This window comes from Entelurus aequoreus, linkage group LG12, assembly GCF_033978785.1.
Source record: "Entelurus aequoreus isolate RoL-2023_Sb linkage group LG12, RoL_Eaeq_v1.1, whole genome shotgun sequence".
NCBI lineage: Eukaryota > Metazoa > Chordata > Actinopteri > Syngnathiformes > Syngnathidae > Entelurus > Entelurus aequoreus.
The window spans coordinates 20,369,295-20,381,764 of NC_084742.1; the positions used below are offsets into that span (position 1 = coordinate 20,369,295).

Consider the following 12,470-nt stretch of genomic DNA (forward strand, 5'->3'; position numbering starts at 1 on the left):
TAAGACAGGTTAGTTAGCATATAAGGAAAACCTGTGATTTGTATGTGTCTACCTGGAGAGTGTATAGGGAAGCTCTTTTCTGTGATGTTGCTGGTACACAGACTGTTGTCCAGCGGGCCTGAGGAGCTAGTGATGGACACCTGAACACACTGACCATACAGGTCAACCACTGCAAACACCTCTGAGAGAGAAAGAGACAGAGAGAGAGCGAGACAGAGAGGGACTCGTTGGTTCATTATGATGGGCCAGCAGCTCAGTGATGCAATGCAAAACACAGCCAGGGGAATAAATTATACATCAAGGATGTCCAAACATTTTCAACTGGTTAGTTGGTTGGTTGAAGTTTATTTCGAACATGTATGAAGGGTGCATACAGAAAAAATGAAGAATGCGGGGGTTAAGGTGTGAGCCTTTTCATACATTTTGTAGAAAGAAGATTAAAGTTAAAGTACCAATGATTGTCACACACACACTAGGTGTGGTGAAATGTGGTGAAATTTGTCCTCTGCATTTGACCCATCCCCCTGATCACCCCCTGGGAGGTGAGGGGAGCAGTGGGCAGCAGCGTAGCCGCGCCCGGGAATCATTTTTGGTAACCCCCAATTCCAACCCTTGATGCTGAGTGCCAAGCAGGGAGGTAATGGGTCCCATTTTTATAGTCTTTGGTATGACCCGGCCGGGGGTTTGAACTCACAACCTACCGATCTCAGGGCGGACACTCTAACCACTAGGCCACTGAGTAGGATGCTAAAACGTATGCAATGTCGGTCAATATCTGAACACACCATAGACATCTTTGTGTTATATGTGACAAAGCAAATTAGTACAGGTAGGAATCTTTGTGCACCTTACGATTCGATTTAGATTCTTCGGTTGACGATTCGATTCAGAATTGATTCTCAATTTAACACAATTCTCGTAGTATATAATTTGTAGCGATGTGCCAGTCCATCAGCGATCAGTATTGGCTGATTTTAATGAAAAAGTATGTGATTGTCATTGCCAAAAATGCAGATGCCCACAGGCTAATATTGTGTTTATTTTGGGTCACCCTGTTGTCTAGCTAGCAGCTAATTGTGTATCTTGTTAATAATAAGTTAACAAGTTAATTATAATCACCTCCATCACAGCAAATAAACTGCAATTTTAAGTATCTTTAAAATACCTAGATTTTTTTTTCAAGATGGCACTGCTCTACTGGCTGCTGGTTGCAGAAGCTCTGTGCTTTTGTGTGTTCTCCTTTGTGTTCTTGATGTTTCCCTCTTGTTTTCATGTGGATTTTTTAAACTTTAAGTTCTGGTCCCTTTGGGACTGTGCAACAAGAGGTGGCATTTTCGTGACTTCTGCACCGCTTTTTGGTGCTTTTTTGTGTACTTTTAAAGCTGCCTTTGGGGAGCCTTCTGGCCATGGCCATGTTTGCATCAGAGACCAGCTACTGGCTCTCTGCCACACCGAAGTCCACGTGAAGAGACCGGAGATGTACAGGAAGAGACGGGGCTGCGTAGCTAGCATTGAACGCCTTCACGGAGCCCTGGCGGAATGAACATGTAGCGTTTTTGTTTTGTTTTATTGCTTGTCTATGCATGGTGCAATCGTATGTGTGCAATATGTATTATCCATTGCAAATTTTTGGTTTTTCATTGTGTTTCACTTTTGTAGCTAGGTGCATGTAAAAATGGCGCCACTGAAGTAACAGCTGGTTTAATGTCCTTGTGTTCTTTATTGTTTTGCTCTAATTTTAAGGTGTTTTTTTTGTGGACTTTTTGTTTCTGCACTGCAACCACAAAATCACAGACTGTTAATCAATCTATTGAAAGAAAATAAACCAACCATAATTCCAACCCAATCCCAGCTTTACAATACTTTTTAAACTTGCAAAGCAATTGAGAAGACATACAAATACAATATTAAAAAAAGAAAAATTTATAAAAGCCACAGTATAATACCACCATAATAATAATAATACCACTAATAGTTGTTTATTGCATTTAATGCAAAAATTGATTCTTAAACAAAAACTAATTTGCAAAATAAATTAACAGTTTTTTAAATATATATATATTTATATATATATATAAAAAAAAAAATTAAAAAAATAAATAAATAAATAAATTAAAAAAAAAATATATATATATATATATATATATATATATATATATATATATATATATATATATATATATATATATATATATATATAACATATTTAAAAAACGTAATTTTTATATATATATATATATATATATATATATATATATATATATATATATATATATATATATATATATATATGTATATCCATCCATCTATTTTCTACCGCTTGTCCCTTTCGGGGTCGTGAGGGTTGCTGGAGCCTATGTCAGCTGCATTCGGGCGGAAGGCGGGGTACACCCTGGACAAGTTGCCACCTCGTCGCAGGGCCAACACAGATAGACAGACAACATTCACACTCACATTCACACACTAGGGCCAATTTAGTATTGCCAATCAACCTATCTATATATTCTTTAAATCGAATCTTAAAAATTATGAATGTGAATCCATTTTTTTGAGCACACTGACAGATTAGTGTTATTTATTAATAAATAATAATGACTATTTTTACAAGGTACAACGCAGGGCCCACAAAAACGAGCTGTGGGCCAAAACTGACCCATGAATCACATTCAAGAAACCCTCTATTGTAAGAAAATAACTAAGTGTCAAGAGTGAATTCCCCCTTCTTCTACCTGAAGGCAGACCAGAGCAGGCGACGCCTTGGTCCACGCCGTTGATGTAATAATGGAGGTCACCAGTGGCGGAGCGCATCATGCCAATTCGTGAGCCTGAGGTCAGAGAGTCAAGGTCGCAGCCGTAGTTGTTGCGCATGGTGTTGCCATCCTGCATGATGGATGTTCCGCTGAAACAAAAATGAGAAAAAAATAAGTTAAAGCACATGGTATGATAACATCAATTCCCATCGCTTGCTTACCTGAGCATCCATGTGTCATAGTCAATGTCAGTCATCGTGTTGGGAAACTCAAGCTCCTCTGGCCTAATGGCCGTTACACCTACACACAGCAACAAATCATTAGTGGTGACATCATCACAGAGGTCCTGTGTGCTTAAACTCCTCACCTGCTTCTATTGAACCCGACCAGCGGTCCACCATCTTCTGAATAATGATTTCAAAGAGCTCTCCATCTCGAAGCCACCTACGACAATGCAAACCTCCTGTCTCAATACGACATTAAAAGCCAGTCAGGCACAGCCACGTGCACCTTACCTGTTAGAAATGATAATAGCATCGTTGAACTCGCTGCGGCAGTTCTGGCGGAGAGCGGTGCGCCCCCCGTTGGTGATGATGGCGTTGGTACCGTGTAGGTGGTGGAAACGCAGGTCTGTGGTGTTGCCACCTGCCACTGAGCACGGGCTCCCGGGGGACATAGCTGTAGGACCTTCTGAGGCGTCTTCTGGTAGAGGAGGGAGGTCCACTGAAAAGAAGAAAGGTTTAACACACCTTCTCTTTCCTAGGTCAATATTCTGGCATCCGTTGCGGGCTCTCACCCATGTCGTCCATGATTGTGGCCTGAGCAGCCTGGCCATAGAGGTCAACCACGGCGTAGACGCTGGAGGGCACGTTCCAGGCCGCTGGGCCCTGAGCCACGCCGTTTACAAAGAAGTGGAGGCTGCCATCTTCTTTGCGTACCACACCGACTGTGTCGCCCGCCTGTGTGAGACAATGACGAAGCCTTGACAAAGTGCTAATTTTGGGAAAATGTATCTTGAATGACATGTTACACACTTTCAGACGGTCTAGGTTGTGTCCGTATTCATCCAGTATCGTTGTTCCATTGTGCATTACGCCATTCCCTGTCATCATCCATGTACCTGAATGAACAGTACTTACATTGTTGGTTGCACAAAACTTTCAAATTTCAGTTCACACAGATGACATAATATCAAAGTTCTCCAAATCTTACATATCAAACTACATCAAACTAACTGCCATTTTTACATAAGGACTCATTCTGCACCGTTGTTAGACTAACGGCCGATACTTTCTCCTTATTCTCCCGTTATAGTGTTGGCTTTCACGTGACAGTGCAGCACCGTGAGAGAGAGGCTCGCTGACTATCATGCATTAGGTTGCAGGAGGAGCAATCGCATTAAATAACTTTTCTTCTGAACTGTCTTTAGTATGTGCATGAATGTATTGTGGAGTAAGCAAGGGTGCCATGTTTTTTACTAGATTATTTTAAATTGTATTCATTTACATAAAAAGGTCCTTGGTCAACTGTCCTTTTGAGACCTTTTCATGAAGAACGTCAGAAGAAATATTGGATGTTTCTTTTAAGCAGAACAAGACAAGGGCACTTATGTTATTATTATTATTAATAACAAAACAGTGTCACCTCTTTAAAATCAAAGAACATGTGAAAATAATAATTTTGTTTACCTGAGCGCAGATTTGTCATGGTGGATGGCAGCTGCAGGTAGGCGGGGTTATGTGTCGTCACGCCGATTTCGATGGAGCCAGCCCATTTGTCCACCATTTTGTCAATACGAACCTGGAATACCTCATTGGAGCGCAGCGGCCTGCTGCTGAGGACCACACCATGATTGAAGTCATCGGTGGCACTGAGGAGCAAGAATGAGTATCACATTCAGATTGTCCAAGTGTGGAAGAAGTGTGGACTCCAGCGGATGCCTTACTGTGGCCGAAGCGCCGTCCTGCCGTCGCTGATGATGGCGGCTTTTTGGCCACAATTGGAGTGGAAGAGCAGTCGCTCAGGTGTGTCCGTGTCGGGGGTAAGGGAGAGGGAAGGCCTGGGCCGACCAACGTCAGGTGAGAGCGCCCTCATGATGGCGTTGTTGCGTCGGAGGCGGTCGCTGTGGTTATGATTGTGTACGATGGTGACTTTGACGGCCATTCCGTAGAGGTCCACCACGCCGTAAACCACGCCGGGGGTCTGGGCTGCTGCAACACCTTCAGGGGTATGAAGTCATTACAGCAGGATAACATCTTTTGTGTACTGTGGTGTGAGTGTCTGTGTCACCTTGGTCGATGCCGTTGATGTAGAAATGAAGCGCACCGCTGGCTTTGCGCATTAACCCAATGTGATCTCCTTCCTGATAGGGATGCACACACAGGATAACGTAAAACACTGTGCCTCGACTTTTGGCACAATGGAACACAAAATGTGTACATAGAAAGTTGCCCTCAAATTAATAGGCTGAAGTGTGTGTGTATGTGCTTGCTCACAAACCTGGAGCTCATCCAAGCTAAACTCGCAGTATTCCCGCCTGGTACCTTTCCCATTGGTCAGTATTCCACAGCCACTCATCATGATTGTACCTGATATTAAACATTAGCAATTAACCTTAGCTTGTTTGGAATATTTTGGATTATTGTGTTTTCGTATGCTTTACCTGAACGCAGATTCGTCATGGTGGCAGGGTAGTCCAGATTGTTCGGGATGTGCGTGGTCACACCGATCTCGATCGAACCCGACCACTTGTCCACCAGTTTGTCAATGCGAATCTGAAAATACACAGTATCATATGTTCAACTGACAGCATTACTCGCCTGTACAACAAAAGTGTGTTTTCACCTCAAACATCTCATTGTGTCGTAGCGGCCGGTTAGTCATAACCACACCGTTGTTGAACTCGTCCAGCGGTCTCCTCCTCTCTGCCGTCTTGTTGTTATTGCTCAGTTTGATCAGTGTGCCGCACTTCTCGTGAAAGAGGAGGGCATCATTGGTGGTCAAGCCACCCGCCACGGATCCTGCTCCTCCGGTACCAGCGGGGCTGCTGTTAATGTTACCGGCATCATCTCCTCCAGCCGCACCTCCCCCTGCTAGTGTCCCTGTCCGGCTGTCATGGCTCACTGAACCTCCTCCGTCGCTGTTCCTTGTGTCGTTTCTAGAGGAGGAATCACTTCCTGTCGCCCCTCCTCCTCCTCCCGTGTCTCCACCGCCATCTTCCCCTCCGCCCTCATCCTCGGCGCGGTAAAAAGATACTATTGCATTGTTGAAGACGTCAAAGAGCTGGTGCTCTGTCAGAACTGAGAAAAGCAACAATGAAAATTGGGCATGTGACCAAATATTCATGGCTAATTTGGAGGGTTTGCTCACCCGCTTCTGGGTCGAGGTTGTTGGGGAACTTGTCCGGTCTGCTGCAACTAAGCTCAGGCACTAATAACCAGCAGAGTGGAAAAAAAAATTCTTCAAAACTTCTATTGGCATTCCAAATAGTTTAATAAAAGCATTATTTACCGTCATCTCCTGTCACGACTCCATTCATCGCTGCCATACTCATCAGTGCCGTGATGCCTGCATCCTCTCGCACCTCCTCCTCCTCTTCTTCCTTATCCGCTTCATCCCGAACTAATGTCTCTCTCTCAGTGGAGGGCGACGGCGGCTCACAGCTCACCACCGTCACTTGCGTGCACTTACCGTATAGGTCCACCACGGCCCACAGTTTGGAAGGCAAGCCGCTGGCGGCCGCACCACAGTCCTGGCCGTTGACCCACAGATGGAGCTCTCCAAGGGAGCTGCGCTGGATGCCCACGCAGTCGCCTTCTGACAGCTGATCCAGGTCGCGGCCGTACTCCTCCAGCACTGAGCGGCCATCCCGGAGCACAGAGCACCCTGAGACTATCCACGAGCCACCCTTCAGGCCCGTGGCACTGCTGGGGAAGTCCAGCAGGGCGGGATCCAGTGTTGTCACGCCAATCTCAATAGAACCGCTCCACAAATTCACCTGGGGTATGTTAAAAAAAGGCAAAGCTGAGAGACACCGACAAGCAGCACGCCAGAGGAGAAACATATCTGGGCGGATTGTGTTAGAGCCTGCAAGCTGGGAATTTGCACTAAATAGCTCAAATGCAGAGCAAAAAAATTGAAGGTGGATATAAAAGTGATTTGTTTTATGATCTGTCAGGTTATTTTTAGTCATTCTGTCATAGAGAACGCAGCCCATAGAGACTAAAGCGTTGAGACAAAGCAATGTTACAGAGGTGGCTTATTCACTACTCAGGGACACATCACACACATTGCAAGAAGAAGTGAATCCATCCAATTAAATAAGTTCACAACCTATGGCTAATACTGCAAATGATGATTTGAACCTTAAGAAATTTTTACCAACCACCAGGATAAATCATCTAAATAAATGACAAACATCCTGTCACATTATATTCTTCAGATCACATGACAAGCAGCCCCACATATCATCATCCACTTCCCAGCAATAGAAAATCCTAGCGTGTGTGCATAACAATGTGTCATAATAATGATTCAATTTTGTCTTCTTTTCTAACGTTTCACCTACTCGTGTGATGCCAGGCTGCTCTCAAGTGTCCAACCAGAGACTGTAGGCAAACACAAGTGACCTTGAGCATCACTTTGAGCTTGAGGGTTGCTGTGTTGTCGTATGCATCAGTACCGAGGCACCTATTAAATCAATGAGTCTATCAGCATGTGGATTAGACCTCTTGGTTGCTCCTCAATCCTGATTCCTGAAAAAAAGAGGCGTTCAAAGCAGTTAGGCTGCTACATGGACAAGCGGGCATTTCAGTCGAGCCCCGATATGAAAAGTGCATCCACTTCCTCTGTAGCTGAGTGGATGCAGACAGGATGGACAATACTGCCAATCTGGGCGTATTGTGATGGAAGTGCATTGATTTTGTATGCGAGTCTGATTATAAGCGTATGACTCAAGCGTAGAGCATCACATGGGAAAGATAATCACTGACCGATTTATAGGGATTTTTTTATGCTCAGTGCTAGGGTTCTGTGTCTCAAAATTAATCATCTAACACAAAGTAATGATGGATACATCATTTGAATGGTTCACATACATGTTGCTAGCTGCTGTATTATACGATGGCAATGTCCCCTAGCCGATAGGACGTTAGCAAAGAAGCTCAAACAAATCCGGCATACATTAGCTGAGATCCTAAAGTCAGACAAACAAGAGAAAAGACACAACATTGCACCTGTCAGTCAAGCTAACCAACAATCACTTAGCTTGCAGCTAACAGCTCACTAGCATGGCTAACTAACAAGGACCAGCAACACTTCCTCGTTGCTAAAGTCATCGATCACAACATGTATATATAAATATACATTTACACAGACGATCTAGGTGCCAGCAAACAATACATTCCTAACATAATGTCTTACTAACTAGTCAGAGGAAAGCCGTTGTCAGGCCGAGCTGTTTAGTAGGAGAAGTCCAGACTGCAGAAGAGACACAGACCCCTCAAGCCGTCCCACCAAGCGCTGTCCTCGCATTCCCCCATCGTCTCACCCCTCGCTCTCAGCAGCAATGGCGGCAGTGTGTTTACCTTCTTATCAATACGGACAGTGAATACATCCCGGTCTCTCAGCGGCTCCTTGCTTAGCACCAAGCCATGGTTGAACTCCTGGACTGGCTGGTTGCGCCGGGCGGTTCTGTTGGAGTTCGACAGGCCGATCAGCTTTCCGCTCCGCGGATGTAGCTCCGCCGCCATCTTTAGGGGCGGCCTTGTTTCACGACAGCAAGTATTTGCGACAATGACGTCATAGCAATTGCATACGGCACCCACCACCCCACCTACTGTTGATTGTTTACATTCGAAATGTTCGATGTGTTGGAAAAAATAAAGATATATAGACAAAGATTTGATGACCTCATATATTTGTATCTTTTTCAGTAAGTGATTGTTTTGTTTTCTTTGTATCTATGTATTTTGTGAGTATGTAAGACAGCAAATGTGTTCCTCTCACTTCCACAAATGAAGTAAATAATAAAATATCCAAATACAGTAGTTCTATCCGTCCATCCATGTTTCTACCCACTTTTCGCTGTACATAACTAAACATATATCTGGTGGTATGACGACGTCATTTGAACATGATTTTCCTAAATCCACTAGAGGGAGCACATACCACGTGCCAACTCTCTGATCTCAGAATAAAGAAAACGTCCATTCATTTTTACCGCTTGTCCCTTTTGGGGATGCGGGGGGTGCTGGAGCCTATCTCAGCTGCAATGCATGCTAAAACTTAATCATAGTTTTGTTTAATCTCCTGTTGAAAGCATTTTTGCACAATAACTACCATATATATTTTTTTGAATTTTTAAATGCAAATGACTAATAGTTACTAATAATTAAAAAGGTCATGGTATGATGGTCTCTTATGCTTATATTTTCTTCCTTCTGTCTCTCATTTGTTCCTTCCCAAGGTTCCTTCTGTTTCCCCGTTTTTTTTTTTTTTGTTTTTTTTTTTCCTTGCCTGAATGTGGGTATGCATTTTTGTCGAATTTGTGTAGCTCTTTGAGACATTTGTGATCAAGGACTATATAAATACAATTTGATTGATTTCAAGATTCAAATGGTTTATTATACAGTTGTTGTACATTGTTCACATTTTTCTTGTCTGACAGTCTTTATCATTTTATTAGATTTAACGTAATTGTGACATAGATAAACAAGGCTGTAAGAATTTGCACAACAAGTGCCTAATGCTGTTGTTTATACTGGGCAGCTGTGGGACGAGATGGACATGTCTTTCAATGTTAGATCCAGGTCAACATCCTTTCCTTGGATCTGAATCTTCTCCAGACAGCCTCTCAGGAAGGAGCCTGCGTCATCTTTACCTGAGAAGTGAAGGAAAGTCAGCTACATGCAGTGTAGAAGATGTACATATATTTAAATGAAGCGTAATCTGACCGAGAAGGCCTCCGATGGCCATTTGGCTTTCTCTCAATATGCTCAAAAGACCAGAATGCTTGAGTGGACTGAGGAGCTTCGTTGTACCCTTTGTGTCAGCTCCGTCATGCTGTACTTCAAGCAAATCTGTCCCAAAGGTCAACTGGAGTCTTTTGAAGTTATCTTTGAGACTCATTTTATGACCACTGAAGGAGAGCGTTATTTCCTGTGAATCCAGTAGGTTTTACCTGAACATACTCAAAAACAATTCCCAAATTGAGTTGTCTGATTCATGTGCATACCTTTGTGGTATTATCAGCAACTAAAGTGAACATAGGCACCAGGCCGGGAGTCCTGATGCTCAGAATGGCGCCATACATTTTAGTGAAATCTCCCCATAATTCAATCTTCACACTGTGTTCGCGCTCTATCTGCAAAACTGACATAAAAAAAAGCAAAAGACGTTTAGAAATATAGCATGGTACTCAGACCGAATGATGTAATATTGCACTACAAATTAACAACAGCATCCCACCTGAGGTGTTGACAATGGCGAGTCCACTTCCAGGGAAGAAGCTGCCATGTCGAATGTTTTGATAGCACGGCCAGAGCTTGTCGGTATCCGTCTCCCAGGGGATGCTCAGGTTCAGCCAGCTGCCTCCCCGTATACAGCCGTCCATCTGCGGCTCAAACTGCAGCCAAAATGTCAACAATGCCTTTAACTGACACTTGCAAAAGAAAAGGGCTGGTTGGCTAGGAGTCAAGTTTGGTTTGTGCTAAATAAATTATTTGGCGACCTAAAGTGTATGCCCAGAGCCGTGTATAGAGAGAGTATTGTCAACTCGGTTTCAAGGTTGGTAGCAAACATGACGCCTTGTAATCACATGACCTTTTGACCAATCATTTAAGAGATCCTTGGGCCATACTTTCTCTGATTGGTCAAAAGAACCTCACGTGACTACGAGGCGCCACGTTTTTCTACCAACTTTGAAACCAAGTTGACCATAATCTCTCTATACAAGGCTCTAGGGATACCCACATGCCAAAAAGGCCAAATGTCTTCATTCTTGTTCTTTGTTCACAGCAAGGTGGCCCAGGTAAAAGCATACCTGAACCAACATACTCTCCTTGGTGATCAGGAGCCCGCCGAGTGCTAATCTGAGGTCCCCCGAGATGACCTCCTCTATGTGTTTAGACTGCAGGCCCGCTACCAGCCCCATGGCGCCATCCACCTCCAGGATCACAAAATGTCCTTGGTTGCTCACCTCCAGCTTGGAGGTGAAGACACAAAAGTAAGACGTGACATTCTTCACCTTTCAAGTACCACCAGCATCACAGGACTCACCGTGTGCCATTGCCCATCGTTTAGCTTGGGGCCCCCCGCCACGTTGACGAGGACCCCACTGCGGCTGATCTGCATGAGAGGGACGCCGTCTTTGAGGGACAAAACGAACCAGTCCCTTCCACTTTTGGTGTCCCCGTAAAAGATGGCCCCTTCTGGATCGTATGTCCTCAGCTGAAAGGATGACTTAATGCTGCACAAACAAACAATCCAGTCAGAGAGGTTTTAAATGTCAATGATGAACTACACTGTGCGCCTCACACACTCTTTTATTTTGGTGAGGTTGACAGCGACGTGCATCAGCGGACTCCAAGCTTCTCTTTGCTGGCCCAGGTAGATGGTGGCATCCCCAGAGACTTGTTTCTAGACACCACAGGTGACAGCAATGTGGAAAATATAGCAATAACACTGTAACTTGAAGGAAAGTCATGATAATATATGTATGTTGAGTGTACCTTCCACCGTCCATCCCCCTGGCCTAGGGCTCCCCAAGCCAGCACCGTGACACTCAATGCGAGCAGCTCCAGTCCACCTGCCATCATCCCGCCGCAGCATGCAGTCTCTCAGGGCTTAAGTGAACAAAGTAGCAAAGCCAGAAAAGTTCCGCAGGAGTGTGTAGTCCTGTACTGTGCACTGGTCCAGAGGGCAAACATGCCAATGCCGGCTATTGGATGTGGGTGGGTAAACAAATCAGATTGCGTCGCATGAGGACAACATTTAGAGTTCACCGTGCAAAGGGCGAAAAGGGAGACAAACTTGTAAGGGACTATTTTAACAAATTACTGACGTAATTGATGTCCAACCCTCTGATGGATGAGGCCTGTGTGGTCAACAGGTGTACAAGAATGCCAACACCAGAGCAAAGGAGTATGAGAATATGAGGTTCCTAAATGTAAACTGTAAAAAAGAATTGCAAATTCACAGCAAATTACTGGCTAACTTTTACAGTAACATTTGCAGTAATTTACTGGGAAATATCTTTACAGCAGTTTACTGTAATCACAGAGCTGAGATTTTACAGTTAATTACAATAAAGTTACAGCTAAACACAGTTGTAATTTTATCATGAATTAGTCTCGCTTTAACAGCACACTGCCACCTACTGTACAAGAGTGTGCAACGTAGGGAATCAGTTTGAATTTACAGTTTGTTGTGATATTACAGGGCAAAGCTTACAGTATTTTACTGTGAAATAGGAGTTAATTGCTATGAAATAAAAAGATGTTGTCATATTTCCAGTCATTTGTTGTAATGTTACAGGTCATTTTGATTACAGTATTTTGCTGTGAATCCTGGTAATTTTTGTGTGTGCACTGGGCAGAAACCTGCTAATGCATGATTATTTACTCTATAATGTCCTGCCTCTTCCATGCTGCACACGTCACCTTTTATCCAATACAGTGACAAATGTGAACATTTCAGACATAAAAATGTGACTTTGTCATT

The 12,470-nt window shown here is 43.8% G+C and overlaps 2 protein-coding genes across 2 annotated transcripts in view; both read right to left on the reverse strand.

The window, feature by feature from the left end:
* Positions 1-8,553, reverse strand: part of neurl4 (neuralized E3 ubiquitin protein ligase 4) — a 15,516-nt gene extending 6,963 nt beyond the window's left edge. The window contains 17 exon segments of the mRNA XM_062065109.1: positions 53-181; positions 2,730-2,899; positions 2,972-3,050; positions 3,118-3,194; positions 3,266-3,473; positions 3,547-3,709; positions 3,785-3,870; positions 4,439-4,620; positions 4,696-4,969; positions 5,040-5,112; positions 5,250-5,338; positions 5,413-5,524; positions 5,595-6,049; positions 6,120-6,179; positions 6,261-6,747; positions 8,336-8,511; positions 8,514-8,553. Of these exon segments, the coding sequence (XP_061921093.1) occupies positions 53-181; positions 2,730-2,899; positions 2,972-3,050; positions 3,118-3,194; positions 3,266-3,473; positions 3,547-3,709; positions 3,785-3,870; positions 4,439-4,620; positions 4,696-4,969; positions 5,040-5,112; positions 5,250-5,338; positions 5,413-5,524; positions 5,595-6,049; positions 6,120-6,179; positions 6,261-6,747; positions 8,336-8,511; positions 8,514-8,553 (2,860 nt within the window).
* Positions 8,554-9,339: 786 nt separating this feature from the next.
* Positions 9,340-12,313, reverse strand: shbg (sex hormone-binding globulin). The gene is made up of 8 exons (XM_062065124.1): positions 11,480-12,313; positions 11,290-11,387; positions 11,028-11,217; positions 10,792-10,953; positions 10,218-10,374; positions 9,985-10,121; positions 9,704-9,908; positions 9,340-9,630 (listed from the first exon to the last, which is right to left on the reverse strand). The coding sequence occupies exons 1-8, from the start codon at positions 11,564-11,566 to the stop codon at positions 9,506-9,508; spliced, it is 1,161 nt and encodes a 386-aa protein (XP_061921108.1). The 5' UTR covers positions 11,567-12,313; the 3' UTR covers positions 9,340-9,505.
* Between the last annotated feature and the right edge of the window lie 157 nt (positions 12,314-12,470).